The following is a 21,219-nucleotide window of genomic DNA, read 5'->3' as shown; positions in this document are numbered from 1 at the left end:
AGTCAATCCAGACTTGGCCCAGTTAAAGATAGGAATGGAGCCACAATTAGTGATAAAAAAAAGAATTAAAGAGAGATGGGCAGAACGCTTCGAGAATTTGCAAAACCAAGATAGAGTTGCAGGAAAAGATATAGAGGAAAATGAAACAGTTTGTGATACCTTGGATGTAAAGGAAGATTTGTTTTGTGAGGAAGAATTAGCAACAGTACTAAAAGATTAACAAAAAATAAGGCTCCAGGTGTTGATAGTGTGGTAAATAAGTTTCTTAGATATGGTGGCTCTGAGGTTAGAAATAAGTTACTGAAGATTATGAATATGATTTTTGAAAAAGGGGAAGTACCTAACGATTTTAGGAAAACCTTAATTAAGCCACTTTATAAGGAAGGTGAAAAAAGTGAGTGTAGTAATAATCAAGGCATTAGTCTGGGCTCTGTAGGTAGTAAATTACTTAGTAATATGATCCCTTTTAGACTAAGAGATGCAATAGACAAAGTTTTAAGAGAAGAACAGTGCAGTTTTAGAAAAGGTAGAGGATGTGTCAACAAAATTTTCACTCCTAGGTTAATAATTGAGATGTGCCTGAGTTGTCAAACAACTTTGGTCCTCAGTTTTATAGATTATGAGCAAGCGTTCAATTCTGCTGATAGAAGAGCTTTAGTAAAGGTTTTATCCTTGTATGGTATACCAGAAAAATACATTAAAGTGATAAGCGCTATGTAAAAGAATAACACTGCTGCAGTTAAGGTAGGAAATGAGGTTAGCAACTGGTTGCGTATTAAATCCAGAGTTAAGCAGTGCCGTATTTTATCCCAATTTATATGGATTATTTTTATTGACTTTGCCATAAGGAGTACAGGAAAAGCAATAGGAGACCAAGGAATCAAATGGGGAGGAAAAAGTCTCGTGGAATTAGATTATACTGATGATTTAAGCATCCTAGATGAAAGTGTGATCAAAATGAATGAACTTTTAGAGGTTTTATGAGTTCCCATAGGTTTGAAAATTAATGTTAAGAAGACTAAGTCACTAAGGCTAGGAATAAGTGAAGATGAAAAGGTGACATTGGGCAATGAAAAGATTGATCAGGTGGACAGCTTCACTTACCTTGGTAGCATTATTAGTACAGATTGTGGGAGCAGTGAAGATGTTAAATTTCACAGTTAAAAAAAGTTTGGAAGAATAGGAAGATAAGTCTGCAAACCAAGATTAGAAGCTACAGTGATGACAGTGGTCAAATATGGCTGTGAAGCATGGGCGCTCTAAAAAGCAGATGAAGATTTGCTAGATGTTTTCCAGAGAAATTGCTTAAGAATTGTTCTGGGTATCCAGCTGACTGACCATATTTCAAACAATAGGCTGTATGAAAAATGTGGTTCAATACCACTCTCTAGGGCTATAATGAAAGTTGAGGTGGATAGGGCATGTTGTGTGGATGAAGGATGAGAGATTGCCAAAGATTGTTCTTTTTGGCCAACTGCCTAGGGCTAAACAGAAAGCAGGTCATCCTTGTCTGGGGTGGGTTGAAATCATAAAGAAAGATTTAAAGGAAATGGGAACTTTGTGGGAGGGTGTAAAACGGGAGGCTTTGAATAGATTAAATGGAGGGGGAGTGTGCGTAGCTGTGTTGGTCTAAGATGACTTGGTGCTGTGGTGAGTTGTTAGTAGTAGCAGTAGTCTTCAGCTGACCTTTGTCCCCTTTAAGGGGGTTAACATTTTTGTTTTAATTTTAATACAATTTTGAAGTTTTTGTTGCAATAACAGCAATAAGCATTTCCAGCTATAGTTTCCAATCCCATGCTCTGGCTCTAAAACCTACTCTGTAAAAGGCATGATTTACCACGTGGATCAAAGCCCTGCTTGAGCCTGAAAACAAAGCTAGAACCAATTTTGGCTCTTCACAACAAAATTCCATTTTGTTTTTCCCAAAAATTCCCCAAATGTTGAAGACTTGTCCCCAAAAACTTTGTGGGAGGGTGTAAAAAGGGAGGCTTTGAATAGATTAAATGGAGGGGGAGTGTGTGTAGCTGTGCTGGTCTCAGATGGCTTGGTGCTGCGGTGAGTTGTTAGTAGTAGCAGTAGTCTTCAGCTGACCTTTGTCCCCTTTAAGGGGGTTAACATTTTTGTTTATTAATAAAACATCTTTCCAGCTTTAATCATACTTTTTCTGTTACTGAGGTCTCTTACTGATCAACTTCCAATGATGTTTTTTTTTTGTTTTTTTTTTATCTTGGATTACAAACTGGCTATCATGGGGAACAACAATGTTATTGATAAAGTTTACATTTTTGAAAACCAGATTAAAACAAAATACACAGCCTCCTTCCCTGAGAAAAAATTTCAAATTTTCTAATGACAAACCTGATTGAAAAAAAATATATAATTAAAGTGAATCTTGCTTAAGCATAGCAAAACATCCAAAACTAAGTTGTTGCCAAAACATACAAAAAAAGAAATATAAAAATCTATTTCTTGACATTATCCGTATAAAAATGAAGGATTTGCTTTCTACTAAGCCAAAACAATGGTTTAATCAAATAAAAATATTTGTGAGGAAACCCAAAATAATACTGACTTTCATTTCCAAGAAAAGCCCTTAGATACAGCCTATGATCTGAAGAAACACCTTTCCTCCATAGTACAAATCCTTCCTTCCCTCTCACTAGAAACTCATTTTATTTTACCTCTCTCAACTTTCCTATCATTTTGCCTTTAGATATGGGGACAAAAATTAAGAACTGCCCCAAAAAATTGGGGCAGGTAATTTTTTTATTTATTTTACATGAGAAAATGTCATTTTTTCACACTATTACTTAATTTTTGCCATTCTTATACGCTTTTGGTCTTTTAGACAGTTAAAGGTATTCAAATGCTCAATATGACATCTCCTCTTCTAAATTCACAAAATTTTAGGGGGGGGGGGGTTCTATTTTCAATCCAGGGGAGGGGGGGCAAATTCATCATTTTTTATTGAGAAGAAATGGCAACCACTAATTCTAATTTTTTCAGGCAATAAAGCTGAAACAGTACTTTTTTTGTGACATCTAAAATTGCTGCAACAGCTATTTCTTTCATAATCAGACAAATGGAAAGATGTAGAAGTTTTTTTGGAAGGATATCTATATTAGAAATTAGGAACTTCATTTGTTTTTAAGGTCTGGAATAAGCAGGCACTGATAAAATATTATATTTTTATATACAACACTACTGTCTAAACATTCACAAGTTGCAAGGGAGGCTGATGTTAGGGAGTTTTTTGGTCTTCCCTTGGGCTATCACCATAGAAATGAATTATTCCTCAGTTTGAAAAGATTCCTGAAGGGCATATTTTCTCATTTCAGTACTTGGCACAGAGAAAAGGAGGGACGGGGCAAATTCTACAGGATTGTTGGCTATTAAAAAGTCCTGTTACATTTACTGGGGGCCTTAAGGTCAACTCCATAAGGGACATCCACCATATGGCTAATATGGGAGTAAAGTTCATTTGTGATGCAAATGGATGTTATATTTAGATTGATTTCTTAGAAAAACTGGAAAAACAAGGAAAGAAGTGAAGATAAAGGCTCCCCCCCCCCCTGAAAAATGTGTTAGCCTAACTAGGATTATTCTGCATATTATGGAGTAAGAATTGTTTTCGTAATATGTTTCATTATGTCCAGCTGGACTCCTAGGCTTCAAATCTTGGTTGGCTAATTTAAAGATTTGTACATATATAGGCTACACTGTCACATTAGCCATCTGGTGGTATCTCCTCCATAAGTCTGTAACATATAGTTATACAGAAAAACAACATTATCTGTTTGATGGAATTAACACTGGTTAATTGATAAAAATTGATTAGGCCTACCATAACAAAACATGCTCAATGTCAATAGCCTAGGCCTATTTTAAAGGCAAAACTTCATAAAATGGCAGAATAATAAAATTTATGAACTGTCAATTTTTTCTGTAGGCTAATAAATCCCTGCACATGGAATATATGACTGGAACATATGTATCAGCTTAGCATAATATTTAGGCATAAAATTGAATGGTATGGTATGTTTTTATTTTAGTTCTTTGAGCTGAACAACAGGAACAAGGTGTCACTTTAACATCATGGGGTGTGTCTATCTTCTACCTAAAAAATGAATAAAAAAAACAGACAATTTAACCCAAGTTGGAATCACAAGTGTTTTGCAATGAAACTGTGATAGCTGAGCCTAGCCTAAATCTCTACCTTCTTCTGCTGAAAGCAATAACATATGGATAAGCTCCTCGGTGACCTTTTTCTTCAAAAAGAAATATTTAATTATCTTATTAGCTATGGGTTATACTGGTAATTAGTAGGCTAGAAGCCCAGTTCCAGTTTCAGAATTTGTATGAGGGTATATGGTCATGTACGGAGCCTATCCCGTGCTTTGACATTTTAAATTACCTGCCTAAATATCCCAAAATTTGGAATCTCAATTCTGAGGGTTTTGAATTATTTTATTTTATCCCAATTGAGTTCTCAAAATATAAAAGGTATCTGAAAGATATACAATATTCATGGCTAGGCCTATGCTTTATTCATTCCTACAAATTTCTTTAACAATGGATTTCAGTTTATAATCTTCCGAATGTCAAGAAGAAAAGCTTCAACACTGAGTTCCGGTACTCATTTAAAATCAAGGAAATATGGTAAATTATTACTTGATTCTTTGTTCACATTACCCTATTTACAGATCTAATCGAGCTGTAAATTACTCTGAGTTTACTATCCATGGGTATATTGGTCTGAAATTGGCTAGGTCACTGGGAATTCATTTAAGTAGACCTTAAATTACAGGTTGGATTAATCTAGGCTAAATCCATGTTTTCGTCAGCATTAGGTAAACAGGAAGGGTGTGCGTAAGCACAGGATGGTTGGCCCCCAACCCCCCATTGCACTTCCTTGCTGAGGAGATCAGCACTGCCGGTAGGGACTGTAAAGTCCAATGCAGTATTATTTACCTTATTATTTTATGGATGAGATAATTGGTAATTGCATGTTAAGTTCTAGTTGAGGGGCTTCTAGCTCAAGGCTGTACTCATAGGGGGGGGGGGGGTTGAACCCCCCCCTCAAATGTTTGTTTGACTTGTAAAAAGATAACAAATTGGATATAAACAAATTATACCTGAGTCATCTACCTTACAACCAGAAAATGTAAAGACTACAGTTGCCTTCTCTCCAGTTCAGACATGATAAAGCTGACCTAATAAATACATTCTGCATTGTTAGGAATATTGATAATACCACCCCAACTCACTTTTTCACTTTTACAGAATACAGTAGCCTAGTACCTGTCAACACCAACACAAAATATACCCACCATGTTCACAGAAAAGATTAGGCCAAAACTCTTTATCTAGCCAAGTGTAGAAGACGTGGAATGCACTTCCATCAGAAACAGTTGCAAGTATCACAGTCCAGTCTTTCAAAAGTAGTTTAGCCTCTACAGATTTCGGTAAAATTCTACTTTAGCTACTTTTGACTATCTTGGAAAGGGGTTAGGGTAAGAAAAATGAGACTTTCAGGGATGGGTCTACAGGCTAAAGTATGTCCTGGGAAGATATTTTGAAGTACCCACCTCTACTCCTTCTCCCTCTAGAGGGTCCTGACCTTTGATGACCTTATCATTATCATGAAACTTATCATGAAATGTTGGTTAATAATGCCAAATGCTGTTATTGTAAAGAAGAAGAATAAGTAACTTTTATATGATTTTTAGGGGGTGGGGTAACCATCCCTATCCCTAAATAGGGGGTATAGATAATGGGGGGGGGGTAACCATCTAAAACCTTAGAATCAGCATGAAAAAACAATAATGTGTCAACTGTCATCAAAATTCCCTTTTTAATTTAAGTTTAAATTTGCTTGTTTAATTTATTTCTTGTTTGGGTACTTATTGGTGAGCTGGAACACATGCAAGAAGTTAAGTTTCATTAATGCTAATAAAATAAAACAAAAAAGGATAAAAATATAATAGTTTAGAAACAAATTTGGGCTATATATTTGAACATTAGGGGAGGGGGGGGGTGTAAGGGCAAAGCATAGCATATATTAAATATGTAACCTTACCTAGGTACTTTTTTTTTGCTCCTTCAACCCCAAAAAACTAGGTCTTGGAGATAGCAACACCTCACTAGTGTTGCCAGACCACTATACAATGCATAGTTGCATACTAACCTGAGTGAACACTGGGTAATAAGCACAGATGCTTTACAAAAATCTTGTGTGTTCCAGCTAACCAATATGTACCCTGGTTTGTATTAACCTTTAATGTTGCCCCATACTTATAGATTGAATTTTGTCCATTTAATTTACCTATCTAGAAATGGCAAACAATATTTGTTTTTAAATATTATTAATGAATTACTGAGATTAGTGACTTAATGAAAAATTGCTGCTGGTATTTACAGTTCACTATTTATTTTATTTTTTAATTTTAATACAATTTTGAAGTTTTTGTTGCAATAACAGCAATAAGCATTTCCAGCTATAGTTTCCAATCCCATGCTCTGGCTCTAAAACCTACTCTGTAAAAGGCATGATTTGCCACGTGGATCAAAGCCCTACTTGAGCTTGAAAACAAACTAGAACCAATTTTGGCTCTTCACAACAGAATTCCATTTTGTTTTTCCCAAAAATTCCCCAAATGTTGAAGACTTGTCCCCAAATTTTAAGATTTGAGAGTGGAAGCCCTGTCTCTGGTTCTTAAATTATGACCAACAATACTAAATAATGCTGGAAGCATGTTGGCCTTCACTAGCTTCTAGGCTAGAATAGAATTACCTCTTCTCGTGTATGCTAGTGTTTAGAGTTTCAGTTTAGCTAGTCTTGGAGGGTAAGGAAATTCCTGTATGCTATGTATCATTTTGGTGGCACATCTCAACCTTGTATGTCTTTTTTAAAGTATGGGGAGGCTAGAGATTTTAACCAATAATTTGTTAGCATAAATTAAAAATGTGGTCTCTGTTTTGACAAGCAATTGAAAAGAAAAAATAATATCTAATATTTGTGATTTATTGAATAAATATCAAGCAATAAAATTTAAATTTTTAGAATCAGAAGAAAGTCAGCTTTCTTGTAATATGTGAAGAAAACTGAAACACTAAAAGGATATATACATCAAAATAGGATAATTGATATTATCAAAAAGAGGTCCCTTTAGGTAAGTCAATAAACTAATAATTGCAAGTGTTTGATCTTAAACACCTAATAATAACCATATTGATGTATAGCTTAGATTTTTAGTTTTTCTCTGATATATACAATTCTTCCTGGCTCCTTGCTGATAACAAGATGTGAGAGTTTTTGTTATATGGAATTCTGCTCAATTGGATACTTTTTTTTTTCCTAGTCCTTTGTACAGAGGACTAGGCTAGGGATACACCAGAGAGCTAATAGAAAATAGCATAGATTATAAAGAAAAAATCCTTGGGTAAACATTACATATAGAAAAGTTATTATAGCCAACTATGGGGCTATTATGACTGACAGTATTTATAAATTGTTTAGATTAGTTGACAATTAGATTTCACTTATGTATACACTTCAGTCTGAGTTAGCCAACTATTCAGCTATCAATAGAGTTCTGTATACACTAGAGAATTAGCTAACTATTTGGCTATTAAGATCCTACTTATAAACTCAAGTTTAAATTAGCCAACTAGTTGGCTATTAAGGTCTCAGTTATATACACACTGAAGCAGTTCCATTATATACACAATGAACAAAAACATTTTATGAATACCCTGTCAGTCATTTTAGCCACCTAGTTGCGTGGAAAATTGTCTTTATATATAAGGTTTGGTGGCTATGGAGTTTTTCTCTGTATATAAACTACATTGTTTTGTATTAGCTGTGTACAGGATTTCCCTGAAGATTAATGACTTAGGAGAACAAGTGGAAAAGGTGCACTTGATCAGCCCCAGAGTTGAACTGGCACCAGCAGCAGACTTCTTAGTATAGATACTGAATTTTAATTCATTATCAATAGTGGCTCAAATCTCTCTCGTTATTTACAGAGGAGATTTAGCACCCTGAGAGAAAATAAGCTAAAGATCTATGCCTATCTAAATTTTCACTGAGAATAGTTTACCTTCATTTTGGGTTTTCAAGCTCTTTCATTGACTAGAATGTACAATTCTTCTTATTTCTGCAAAAATTTATGTAAAATTCACTTAGGGGCTTCTTGCTATTTTTGAGTGTAGTTGAGTTAATGAAACTTTCAAGAATGAATCCAGGGCCAAAAATGTATCCTGGAATGGAATCACCAAGCTATAATGTCTACCCTTTGCTTATTTCAATTTTAACTAGATTATGAGTGTTCAATCTCTTATTCATTGGCTTTGGTTTTTGAAAAATGCAATTCCTGTCCTTTAGAATTTCAAGGTACACTCAGGGTTTTTTCCACTCCTTTATCAATATATCCAATCACATATTCATAAGCATATAGGAGGTTAGTTTCAGTTGATTTCCTTTGTCTAAAGCCATTCTGATTTGGGGTGAACAGATTATTAGAATCAAGGGGCTTAATTACAGCTGAATTCACAAGACTTTCCAATACTTTACCCACAGTTGATGTACTACTAATGGTATGCTACTGGATTCATTAAATAATTTACTCCATGACATATGTTCTGATAAATAAATGTTGAATTTGAATCCCATCAAATAGCCAATGCATTTGAATCTTTATACAGAAGAGCCACATCAACTAGGAAGGATATACCCCTATAACACAAACTTCTTCCTCCCCAGCAGCTTCATGTTTGTCTAGTTCTCCTAAACCATTTAATCTTGTAAGCACTGAACTTAATCTAATTGATTGCTCAAATGAGGAACGTTTTTGTAGGGCCAGTTCTGTACTGAAAACATATAGTACACCCAAATCTCCTGTGGAGCCTGGTAGGTGTCTCTCCATCTTGTTTACAAATTGTGATTCACTCACTTGTGAAATGACAAGACTTTGTATTCTTGTAAATAAAACAGTTGACATTAATACAATTTGTGAAGTCAAGCCTGAACATTCATCTATAAATTTAACTGATGATAAGATTGTGTTAAATGGGGGGGGGATACAAGGATTTTAGCATCCTTAGTGGTGATGAAGGTTGAGGTATTATGGTATATGTGAAAGACTATTTGGAAGTGAACCAAATCAAAGTGGCCTGCAATTTTGAACCTTTGGTTGAACAAATATGGTTAAAAACCTGAATCCCAGGCAACTTTGTGACTGTTGAATTTGTTTATTACAGCCCCAGTTCACCTAATAGAGATGAACCCTTGCTTGCTATTACAAAATCAATAAAACAACTAGTCAACTTTTCAAAGCATATGATAGTAACTGCAGACTTCAATTTACCAGATATCAAGTGGCTGAATGGTGGAGGTTTCCCTAAATCTGAGACATAATATTTTGGAGATAATTGTCTCCTGAGGTGTTTATATGAAAATAATTTGTGCCAGGTGGTTAACTTCAATACAAGATATGGAGCAAACCAGGAACCATCTGTTGTAGATTTACTTAAAGTGGATGATATAGATGATGTTTTATCAGTAAAAGATTTAACACCACTTTGCATAATGATCATGTGTGCATCCTTAGTACACATTGCTTGCTTCCACCTAGAAAACATAAATTTACAAGACATGTGTTTGTTGAGTACCTTAAAGTAACTAATGAATTAACAAACTCTGACTGATCTTTCATTGGAAAACAATATATTGTAAGTGCATGGTGTGAAATGAGAACTTTATTGCTAGAAATAGTTAAAAAACATAAAACAATGAAATTTGTGAAAACAACAAGAACACTTACATTTATCTCCCAAGATGTATGCAATGCTATCAATAAAAAAAAATAGAACATGGACAATTTACAAAGACTCTTTATCCTCAGATATTTGACAAGAAAAGTAACTGCAGAATACAAAGATTTTCTGGCAACAGAGACAAAAGAAAAAAAAATGGAAATGGGCATCACAGAAAAAACCAGGTAGACACTCAGTGACCCATTTAGCATCCCATGGTCAGTTAAATACTAACCATAAGAACATAGCAAATCTACTAAGTGAACAGTTCATGTCAGTATTCACAACCCCAGCTGATACAACTCTACCAGAAGAGCCTAATTACCAAATTGAGATCCCTACCCCAACCCTTAATCTTAATTCTGAGTTAGTCTAGCAGCTGAAAAGGCTGGATCAAAATAAGTCACCAGGTCCTGATAGCATTTCCTCTAGACTATTGAAAGAAAATGTGTAGTTTTAGCTCAGCTACTAACTATTCCCAAGCTCACTAGACACCTGAGTAGTACCAGATGAATGGAGACCCGTACATATTACACATATTCCCAAAGCAGGTAATAGGGATGTGGCTGAGAACTACAGACTGTTAGTATAACATCAACTGTGGGTAAAGTATTGGAAAGTCTTTGTAATTCAGCTGTAATTAAGCCCCTTGATTCTAATAATCTGTTCACCCCAAATCAGAATGGCTTTAGACAAAGGAAATCAACTGAAACTAACCTCCTATATGCTTATGAATATGTGATTGGATATATTGATAAAGGAGTGGAAAAAACTGAGTGTACCTTGAAATTCTAAAGGATAGGAGTTGCATTTTCTAAAACCAAAGCCAATGAATAAGAGATTGAACACTCATAATCTAGTTAAAATCGAAATAAGCAAAGGGTAGACATTATAGCTTGGTGATTCCTTGCCAGGATACATTTTTGGCCCTGGATTCATTCTTTAAAATTTCATTAACTCAACTACACTCAAAAATAGCAAGAAGTCCCTCAACTGAATTTCACCTAAATTTCTGCAGAAATAAGAAGAATAGCACATTCAAAACCAGAGTCAATGAAAGAGCTTGAAAACCCAATTTGAAGGTAAACTATTCTTAGTGAAAATTTAGATAGGCATTGACTGGCCATCTATATCTATAGCATCTATAGCTTATTTTCTCTCAGGCTGCCAAATCTCCTCTGTAAATGATGAGAAAGATTTTGGAGCCACTATTGATAATGAATTAAAATTCAATATTTATTCTAAGAATTCTGCTGCTGGTGCCAGTTCAACTTTGGGGCTGATCAAGTGCACCTTTTCCACTTGTTCCCCTAAGTCATTAATCTTCTGGGAAATCCTGTACACAGCTAATACAAAACAATGTAGTTTATATATAGAGAAAAACTCCATAGCCACCAAACCTTATATATAACTTACCTGAACAGGGCCACTTACTAGGATATTGTATCCTGTTGTGGCACTCTCTAATCTTGGCTCAACATAGTGTGCCTAGTGCACAAAGTCATATCACTTTTGAATGTTATGTATTATGAATAAACACTTCTTTCTGTAGATGCTTGTCAAGATGGTTTTTGAAGCTGTTGAGAGTTGATTCTGACACTGCTTCTTCGGCTAAAAAGTTCTTAAACTGCTCTAACTGGCCAAAAAATAAGATCTCTGTCTAGCTTGTGTTGTTTGTTTCTGGATTTTTGCAGAATGAACCATAGTGTAGATATTAGTTTGACTACGGCAGTATTTGTCGAGCTTGGTTCTCTCTAGAACCTTTATTGATTTGATAGTCTAGATCAGGTCCCCTCTTTTTCTTCTATAGTTTAGGCTTGGCAGCTTCATTTGTTTCAGGTGCTCTTCATATGTCAGTTCTTTTAGTCCAGGGAGTTGGTTGGTCACATGTCTCTGCACCTTTTCGATTTTGATAGCATTGCCAATGTATGAGGGACCCCAGACTATCTTTCCATGGTTAATGGTTAGTCGCATAAAGGCTTTGTAGAGTCTGGTGAAGGTTTTAGTGTCTAAATGCCTGAAAGACCGCCTGATTAGACCAACCAGCCTGCTTGCCTTATTTGTAATGAGATCTGTGTGTTGGTGGAATTTCATCCCTGAGTAAAGATCCCCAAGTCTCTTTCACAATCAGTGTGTGATAAGACTGAGACAGTGTTTGTTTTTGCTAATGTAAGGGTGTCATCAATGTTTTTTGGCTTGGATCCAATCCATAATGTCTTGCACTTTTTAGCATTGAAGCACTTGCACTTTTTAGCATATAAAGACAATTTTCTACCCAACTAGGTGGCTAATATGACTGACAGGGTATTCATAAAATGTTTTCATTTCGTGTGTATATAATGGAACTGCTTCACTGTGTATATAACTGAGATCTTAATAGCCAAATAGTTAGCTATTTCTCTATACAGAACTCTATTGATAGCTAGCTAGTTGGCTAACTCAGACTGAAGTGTATACATAAGTGAAATCTAATTGTCAACTAATCTATGCTATTTTATATTAGCTCTCTGGTATATCCCTAGCCTAGTCTTATGTACAAAGGACTAGTTTGATCCCAGCTCAAAGTTGAAATGTCTCTAGCCTCCCCATACTTTGGAAAAGACAAAATAGTTTTTGAACACATGCTGAGATATGCCACCAAAATGATACATAGCATACAGGAATTGTTGTGCATACAGTATTGTTGGTCCTAATTCAAGAACCAGAGGTCATTGACTGAAACTTGTAAATCAGTAAGCCCTAATGAGTCTCTGCTCAATTCTTTTCCTTAAAAGTTGTCAATGATTGGAACTGACTCTTATAAAACAGTTACATCTGACACTGTTGATATTTTCAAACAAAAGTTGGAACCTGAGTGGTCCTCAAGAGAGTGGAAACTGGACTGGGAAGCTACTCTTCATCCGACTGCACCTGGTCACTAAACAACTTTGATCATCAACTCCAGGGCTTCACAGGGAAAAAACCTTAGATTGCTCTAAGCTGCAATTTAAGGCAATCTATGTATCTTCTAAGCTCTATAAATAATGAAATGGTAAAGATAAAAGCTTGAAAATACTTTCCTGACTAATATTTAGACCCTGGAGTCAAATTCTTTCAAAACTGTATTTGTCAGTTGAAAGAATCTTTACAGGGCATGTAGCTATCAAGGTGTACCTACAGTTAAAGTGGATAATGAGAAGGCTGGAACATGGAAGATTAGTAGTCTAAAACAGCCACACTACAATGTAGCAGCAATTCTCTGTTTATTTTGGGGATTAGATTAGGGGAAAATTAATATCACAGCTTCGTAATGTATGTGACTGCCAGGCTGCCAATCAATATTGTTCTCCCAGAAAATCAAATGATGCTCTTTATAGTTGTTGTGTAATGACAAATGAGCATCAAGCATGTACTTGGGTATGCATTATTTTTATAATACCAATAGCATTGGAGTGTACAACTTGTCCATAAAGTAACAGCAGTAAGTTATATACAGTATACTTCAGAATTTGAATACTATACTCCACTAGCAGACTAGAGTAAATATGATACAATACTTTTGATAAAATTGTACATATAAAATTATAGAGTAAGATCAGATTCACATGAGCAGAACAGATCCAGCACATATCGTATTTTGCTCCGAAGTGTGAATTAAGGTAATTAAGGTTAGTATATGGCTTGCCACTGAATTATATTACATTGTTAGTTGTGATTCAGAAAACTATTGATATATCTAACTGGAAGCTATACTAAGTTACATTTGTTACTTTTCTACATATAAAAGTACTTTTAGCTCAAAGCAAAGCTGTCAAAACACAAGTTGTGCTGCTAAAGTGTCAGGTAGCTTTTGAAAATCTGGCATTGGCAGCTTTGGTGCTTTTTGAACACCTGTGGGTGGCACTACATGATGTATGGCCAATGATGGAGCTTTTATTTCCTTGGCAATGCGTTTATATGACAAGTCAGTTCTCCTAGATGAAGCAAGACAGAAGTCTTTGGATTCCTAAAAATTACCATGTATACTTGAACACACAAGAGGATAGGGAGGAATCCCAAAATATGTTTTGAAGGCCCTCCTGTCCTCCCCTCCCCCAAACTTAGCTTTTATCATCTAGGACAGTGGCTCTTGAGCTTTGGTATGCATACCTCTTGGGGGTACACACAAATTTTTAGGGGGTACATGACTGGCCAACAAAAAATAAAACAACCCTTTAACTCTTGGACTGGCAATTTTATTTATATTTTAGCTATAGTTCACTTAGTACGGGTAACTGAGAAGAGGTACCTTAAATGTTTTGTGGGTAAACAGGGGTACAGTGTCTAAATAAGTCTTGAGAACCACTGATCTAGGGGAACTCCTAGTTAGATCTATGTCAAAGAAAGAGTTTTTAGGTTAAACTTGTGACAGTTGTTAAGTTAATGCTAAAGAAACAACACATATGCTTGTATTTATAGCACTATTGAGCTACATTTATCTGTGTTATTTTTTTTAATTTTGGGTTTTTATGCTTGTTTCTTTTTCTAGACCACCAAGAGGCGCAATGGAGGGAGGTCCAAACATGGACGTGGACATGTTAAGCCAGTAAGATGCACCAACTGTGCCCGGTGTGTCCCCAAGGACAAAGCTATCAAGAAGTTTGTTATTAGAAACATTGTTGAAGCTGCTGCTGTGAGAGATATCTCTGAAGCCAGTTTCTATACCAGTAAGCTTTTTGTTATTTTGTTTTTCACATCTGCTGACTTTATATCTTGGGTAAATTTAATTTAGACAAACAAAAAAGGTAGGAATCAACAGCTTCAAATGCTAATATTCACTAATGTTTGGAAACAAAAGGAACAAAAACAGCATTGTCAGGCCAGTTGAATGAATAAAACTAGCTTCAAATTATCCCTGGATGTCAGTGTTAACTAAGTGTGATGAATAAAAACACATTATGCTATGAGCCTCCAGCATAATTACACAGATCCAACTATCAAGAGAGGATGGTTAGGATATTGTAGGGATCACTTTCAATTCAAATTCAGTGCTTAATTTTGTGGGTTAGTTCTTCCTATTCCCCTCTCTATGCATGTCCTCTCACCTTAGATTAATTAATATAAAGAGGATCTAGTCTGTTATTTGACTGAAGTTATCAAACGCTGCAACATATGTTGTAGACAGAGTGTGTTCCATATTTCCAAATCATTGCATTTGATAATAGACATAAAGCTATATTGTTCATATAGCTGTTCATATATTGTTCATATGTGCAATGTCTCAACATTGCAGTTATTGTTTTTAATATAAAAAAAAAAAAAAAAAAATGTTGCCATTTTTAGAAGCAATAAGATTGCTCTTCAATAAATTATTTTCTGCCATTTTGTACTGTCAGTCAACAATTATGGCCAGCATTGGGTTTGAATGTCTCAAGATTGAAAATTATGAGAAAGCCATTCAGTACAAGGTACGGAAGTCTTACTAAAATCATGCACACTCACCTGATTGTGCCTTTTGTTCTGGAATATGTACTTGAGCAGCCTATAGTAAATTATGATACATCAATTAAAAACTGATGGAAATCAAATAAAAAACAAGTTTTCTGTATCCAGTAAAGTCAATTTTGGAACTTAAAACTAAGAGAAATTCCCCCAAATATGAAGGCAGAGCTTGATGCTACCTCCATCCTCAGTTTGTTATGTTAAAATTTAGTTTCTGTTTTAACTGGTTGGTAATAGCGAGTTTTTTTTTATTTACCTATTTCCTTTCAAAACGTATGCACTGAAAATTTCACTACCGCAAATAAGTACATTGTAACAGTTTGTATTGTTCTTTGAGAATTAGTGTTAAGATTTAGTGTAAAAATCAGGGCTAAGGGAGGTGACAGTCCTCATCATACTTGCACATTGATGGTTTTTGTTAGGTTTTAGCTTTAAAGTTACTCTTTCATTAAAGAACACTTCGTTATCAAATACAGATATCCCCCAAAAGAAAACATGTTGAGTCCCTCGCCTGTCTGTTCATCTACCTTTGCCTCCAGTACAGGAGCGGATCAAGGATTTTTCTTAGCAGGGGGCGCATACTGCGTTGCTCTGATAAAAAATAGTAAGATATAAATATATAACTAAAAAAATAAAAAGCTCTTTACCATTTACAGAAAAATTTGATATTTATTATTTTCTACATAATTTTTAGCCTTTGTACTTCTGACCACTATATTGCTTTTGTACCTTTGTACTTCTGACCACTATATAGCTTTGTATTGTCAAAAAAAAAGGTCTTGAACCATCTTTTGAACTCATGCATTTTTTGGTGAATATTTGTATACATCAAACCATTTAGTATGTCGCCTAATAACTATATATAATAACCTATAACTATATGGCATTGTTTAGTAATTATGATGGTAATGAAGAGTAGGAAATGAAGATTAAGATACAATCGTATATGCGTAAAATATATTTAATACTAGTTCCGTTAATGGTATAAAAAGAAACATTGAACAAAGAGATAGAAATACATAGAAGAAAGTTAAAACGAGGGCTTTAAGCATAGGCAATAAACCATTACCTAATCACTATTTCATTCTAAAAACAGTGCTTTAATAAACAATGTCAACTTTGACGAAATCTCAAAAATTTACTAATAAAAATGTCGCTTTTCATAACAATATAGTGTATCTTTCCACTTTTTAAAGTTCAATATATTTTGCTTAAGTTACGGACTACACAATTTTATTAAAAAAAAGGTCTATTTTTCTCTTTATAATCCCACCATATCTATTTATTACACAGTCGATGTCAACCTCAATATTTCGGTGAACGTTTATAATGGGTAGTCCTGTCAGTTTAGAGTTCTTTGTTAGTATTTCCTCTTCTGTTGTTCCTAAAGTATTCAAATAAACACCAAAATCGTCAAAAAACATGAACTCTAATAAAGATGCAGGTAGATATGTGCTTCAAACTAAGTATATGAGTGGAAACACTCCTTAAAAAAATATGTGTTAGTTATTTTTGTATTTGACAGGTGTAGATTAGTGATTTAAATTCTCAGGGCTTCAAGCTGTGGTAGATTTTTAATTAAATTTTTTTTTCTAATTTTGAGATTTTTAGATACTCAATTCAAACGTTTAAATCTTGATATGTCTGTTGAACACAAAAATAAAAATTTGATATTTTGTTCAAATTTAGCATAAAGTAAGAAAATCGTCCGGAAAAAAACTTTGATTTATAGACAACTAATCGTGGAAATGTGATAGGATGGCATGTACAAAAATAAGTATAAAAATTGTCAGCTATATAATAGCAGTGTATACAATTTTATGGGCAAATGTGTGCTGTCCCTATACATATTAAATAAATAAAAACAAGTTCTTTCAACTGAAAGTAAAGAGCAGCATTAATACTTAACACGAACAGAAATTATTACGTATATGAGGGGGGTCGCCCTCTGCTCAATACCTCGCTCTTTGCGCTGAAGTTTTTTTTTAGAACTTCTAAAAGAGTTTATTATTCTAATTAAACGGCCTTTGTGGTTTACGAGTCATTCTTAAATAGCTGGAACAACACATCAAACTTTTGCCTAAAGAGTGAATTATTGAGGAGAGGGCAACCCCCCTCATATAAGTAATAATTTCTGTTCATTTTAAGTTTTAATGTTGCTCCTTACTTTCAATTGAAAAAACTGTTGTTAGACAAATTTTCGTTTCATAAATTTATATAAATTTAATTTGTGATCGTTTTCTAAATAATGCTTGGAAATCTGGCTCCCACTCCATGGAAAAATCTCTTCTTCCCCAAAAAATTCCTCCATAGAAAGATACTCCCACGTAACTCCCATCCCCTCTACCAGAAAATTTCCCTTAAAAAAGTGTATACTTCCCAATAATCAATAATATATGCAAACAATAGGCAAAGTTCATGTCTTGCAGCCCCGGAGACTGTGGGGGGGGGGGGGGGTAATGTCATCCTCAAAGACTTAGTTATTAGATTTTTGACTATGCTGAAAAAAATGGACATTTCAAAATTTTGATCGGGTGACTTAGGGGAAAAAATGAGCGTGGGAGGGGGGCTAGCTGCCCTCCAATATTTTGGTCACTTAAAAAGGGAACTAGTAATTTTGATTTCCAGTCAAATGAGCTCTCTCCCGATCTTATATGATCACTTGTTCGATACGATCACCCCTGGAAGAAAAAAAAAACACGCATCTGTGATCTTTCCTCCGGCAAAAAAATGCAAAATTCTACATTTTTGTGCATAGGAGCCTGAAACCTTAACAATGGGGTTGTCTGGTATGCTGAATCTGATGGTGTCATTTTCCGTAAGATCACTTGATATTTTGGGGGTGTTTCCCCCCTTTTTTTAAAAATGGGCAAATTTTATCAGGCTCGTAATTTTTGACGGGAAACATTTGATGAATTTTACGTATGTTGAATATGCATCAAATTTGATTCTTTTGATGTATCTATTGTTATAAAAACTCTGTTTCCTAGAGTTTCGGTTACTATTGAGCCGCATACTTGCAGTTCGTTACCACGAACTGTTTGAAATATAACTATATTTTGTGACTGTTTGGTATTGAGAAGGTGAGCAATTCTGAAGTAATATTGTAGTTGCATTCCCTTTCCATGGTGAACTCAAGTGGTGGATTTCCACTTTTTTCGACATTTCATTAGTAAATGTTTGAATAAAAAAAAATCGACGCCATTTCACAATAAACACATAATTATTTGCCTTTTATAAACAATTTTTTGAAATCTCTTTTTCTTAATTGATTACTCCGACCATTGAAAGAGTATTTCGAATCATATGCTTAGTTTTAAGTGTATACCTCTACGAACCCTTATTGAAGTTCAGATATTTCTAAAGAGTCCAGCCTTTATTTTAATGTTTAGAACAGACTCATCCTAATGTCTGTTGGGATGAACAGAGGCGGTGTCATATAACGCAGAGCTTTAATTAGATGAAAATAGGCAGTAAAGTGGCCACTATTTGCTAATCGAAATCCAAAACGTAAATTAATAATATCTTTGCACTTCTTATGCATTTACTTTCTACTATACAAATCCCCCCAAAAAAAAACAATGTTGTAAAAACCACCCTGCTTCACATAAAAAGCAAACCCGAATTTTATTACAGCCAAAAAATAATGATATCAATTTCTTCGCCTCTGTGCCATAGCAAGACTTAAAAACAAATCTTTGACAGTAAAAAGAAGTTTAAATATTGTTTTTCAGCACTGTTCTGACAGCACAATCCTGATATATTATTTTGACAGTCTAAAGAAGTTATGATTTTAAGTTTCCCCTTCTTTTTAATACGAAATGGAGATTTTCACCTCCCAGTTGGCTTTTGAGGTAATACAGACATATTCTCGTGATAAATCTAAATTTAATGAAATACTTTTAGGTGGTATGCGTCATCAGTAAAATATAACAGAGACCACACAAAGTAACTAAAACTTTGTTTCGAACTTGTTTGCAAAAAGAAACAGTCTTATCAATTAAAATATTATTTATAACTCAAATATTAAACACCAGCTTCAAAAAATAACTTTAAAGTGTTACAGTGTCCCAACACCAAATCTGCCAATGCGTTAGCGGGGGGGGGGGGGCCTCAATCATCTTTCTGAATCTAAATTATATTTGTTTTCAGCCTATAACCTACCCAAGCTGTATGCCAAGCTGCATTACTGTGTCTCTTGTGCTATTCACTCAAAGGTGGTGAGGAACAGATCTCGTGAAGAGAGAAGGAACCGAGCCCCACCCCCTCGATTTCAGAGAGCAATGCAGGCAAGTTTGAAAGACTTGGTTTTGCATATAATCCTAGACAAATAACTTAACACCAGTGAACATACGTGAAAACAGTTAGGATGGGAGTTCATACGAAAAATTTTGTCTAAATTACAGGAATGTTATCCAACTTAGCGTGGAATTTTTATATATTATATTATTTGAACTCTTAACTTTAAACTTAAATTCACATCTAAATGATAGTTTCGTTTCTACTATATACTCCTGAACTGTGTTGTATTGGAAATTTAATGTCTATAATCACTTTTAGAACCAAACGTGTCTTTTCAGTAGGTTTATTTTTATTAATAGCTTTTTTACACGTTTATATATATTATATATATATATATATATATATATATATATATATATATATATATATATATATATATATAGTTCGAGGTTATATACTTGAGAAGAAAGATACAACAGGAAAGTTACCGGCTCATAGACAGTCAATATCTAAGAGCCGTCCTCAGCAAACTATATACGTGAATAAAATAAAACTTACAATAAAAAGGGATCTTTAAAACTACAATTGAAAAATTAAAACAGTCCCAAAATTGTTACTTATATTAACTGAGCGTTTTAAGAATATATTGATATTAAAATGGCTAAGCCATGTTAATGGCATCTAGTCATAATATTGACAATAATTCAGGAACATGAGCAATTTGAATGTATGTATCTTAGATACTGCTGCAGAACCTGATCAAATCGAAAGTATTTATCAAACACGCGGCTTTTTATGTCTACGTTTGATGGCAAAATTTTTTAATCGGTGTGAACTTCAGCAAGCCCTAAATTACACTATCAGTACTTTTAAAATGGATTCTAGTCTCTTCGTCGTACGGAATTTCCGAGTTTGTCTCTTTTTGAAAATGATCTCAGTTGCTGTTTGATTTTACCTAAGAAATATTGTTCAAAGTGAGTTTGCTCATATAGACATGTTAAACTTCAAATACATTAGTGAATATGTGAATGTAGTGAATATGAATACATTAAAGAAATGTTCTAAATGCAACACAGGTGATAGGATTCAAATTGCATCACTATTTAAAACATACATCTAACAGTTTTGTAAAAATAAGATAAAAGAAGTAATGGTAAAACATTAGGTTTTTTAATTTCGCCTATGGGCAAATGTAAAGTGAGAATTAAAAAATCAATTATGACACTTTTACATAGTATGTTCTAACTATTTTTGTTTTCTAGGATCAACGCCCTGGAGCTGGTGGTCCTCCTGGTGTGAGACGCTAAATTTTAGCAATTCTTTGTGGCTGATATACAAATAAAAGTATCTGCCTTATTCTTCTTCATTTGCTTAGATGTCTATTTCTATAACTATATTTTAAAGTCTGAAGTAATATTTGTCTTAAGGATATAATGATTAATATGGCGCTGTGGTGGTGCTGTCCTATTTCGCGCCCGGGGCAAAATATTGATTAGACCCCACCCCCTCTGTCTTCGAAAATCTCCAGGCCAAATTTTAACATATATTAACAACAATTTTCCATTCATTTAAATCTGAGTTTTCTTACTTTAATGTCTGCAAGTTTATTATTTTGATCGTCCCAATTGATTGCATCTAATTCTTCGCGTTCAATGCTCATTAACGCTAAATCATTTAGTCGCTCATGGCCCATAGTTGATC

The 21,219-nt window shown here is 34.4% G+C and overlaps 1 protein-coding gene and 1 long non-coding RNA gene across 2 annotated transcripts in view; one reads left to right on the top strand and one right to left on the bottom strand.

Moving 5' to 3' along the window:
- Window positions 1-4,383, bottom strand: part of LOC148949304 (uncharacterized) — a 29,404-nt gene extending 25,021 nt beyond the window's left edge. The window contains exon 1 of the long non-coding RNA XR_016142077.1: window positions 4,217-4,383. This is a non-coding gene — a long non-coding RNA (uncharacterized LOC148949304). The remainder of the gene's footprint in view (window positions 1-4,216) is intronic.
- Window positions 4,384-4,564: 181 nt separating this feature from the next.
- On the top strand, window positions 4,565-20,874 carry RpS26 (ribosomal protein S26). The gene is made up of 4 exons (XM_089092917.1): window positions 4,565-4,659; window positions 14,324-14,501; window positions 19,429-19,565; window positions 20,781-20,874. The coding sequence occupies exons 1-4, from the start codon at window positions 4,657-4,659 to the stop codon at window positions 20,823-20,825; spliced, it is 363 nt and encodes a 120-aa protein (XP_088949043.1). The 5' UTR covers window positions 4,565-4,656; the 3' UTR covers window positions 20,826-20,874.
- The last annotated feature ends 345 nt before the right edge of the window (window positions 20,875-21,219 follow it).

This window comes from Artemia sp. Qi Xiang Cuo, chromosome 8 (assembly GCF_049724085.1).
Source record: "Artemia sp. Qi Xiang Cuo chromosome 8, ASM4972408v1, whole genome shotgun sequence".
Lineage (NCBI taxonomy): Eukaryota > Metazoa > Arthropoda > Branchiopoda > Anostraca > Artemiidae > Artemia > Artemia sp. Qi Xiang Cuo.
Note: the sequence above shows the minus strand (reverse complement) of the source record. Positions and strands in the feature narration are given on the sequence as shown.

Bases quoted from the DNA above. Each gene is read 5' to 3' on its own strand.
- RpS26 (XM_089092917.1), top strand. The intron at 14,502-19,428 runs GTAAGCTTTTTG...ATTTGTTTTCAG, and splicing joins TGAAGCCAGTTTCTATACCA to CCTATAACCTACCCAAGCTG. The intron at 19,566-20,780 runs GCAAGTTTGAAA...TTTGTTTTCTAG, and splicing joins GATTTCAGAGAGCAATGCAG to GATCAACGCCCTGGAGCTGG.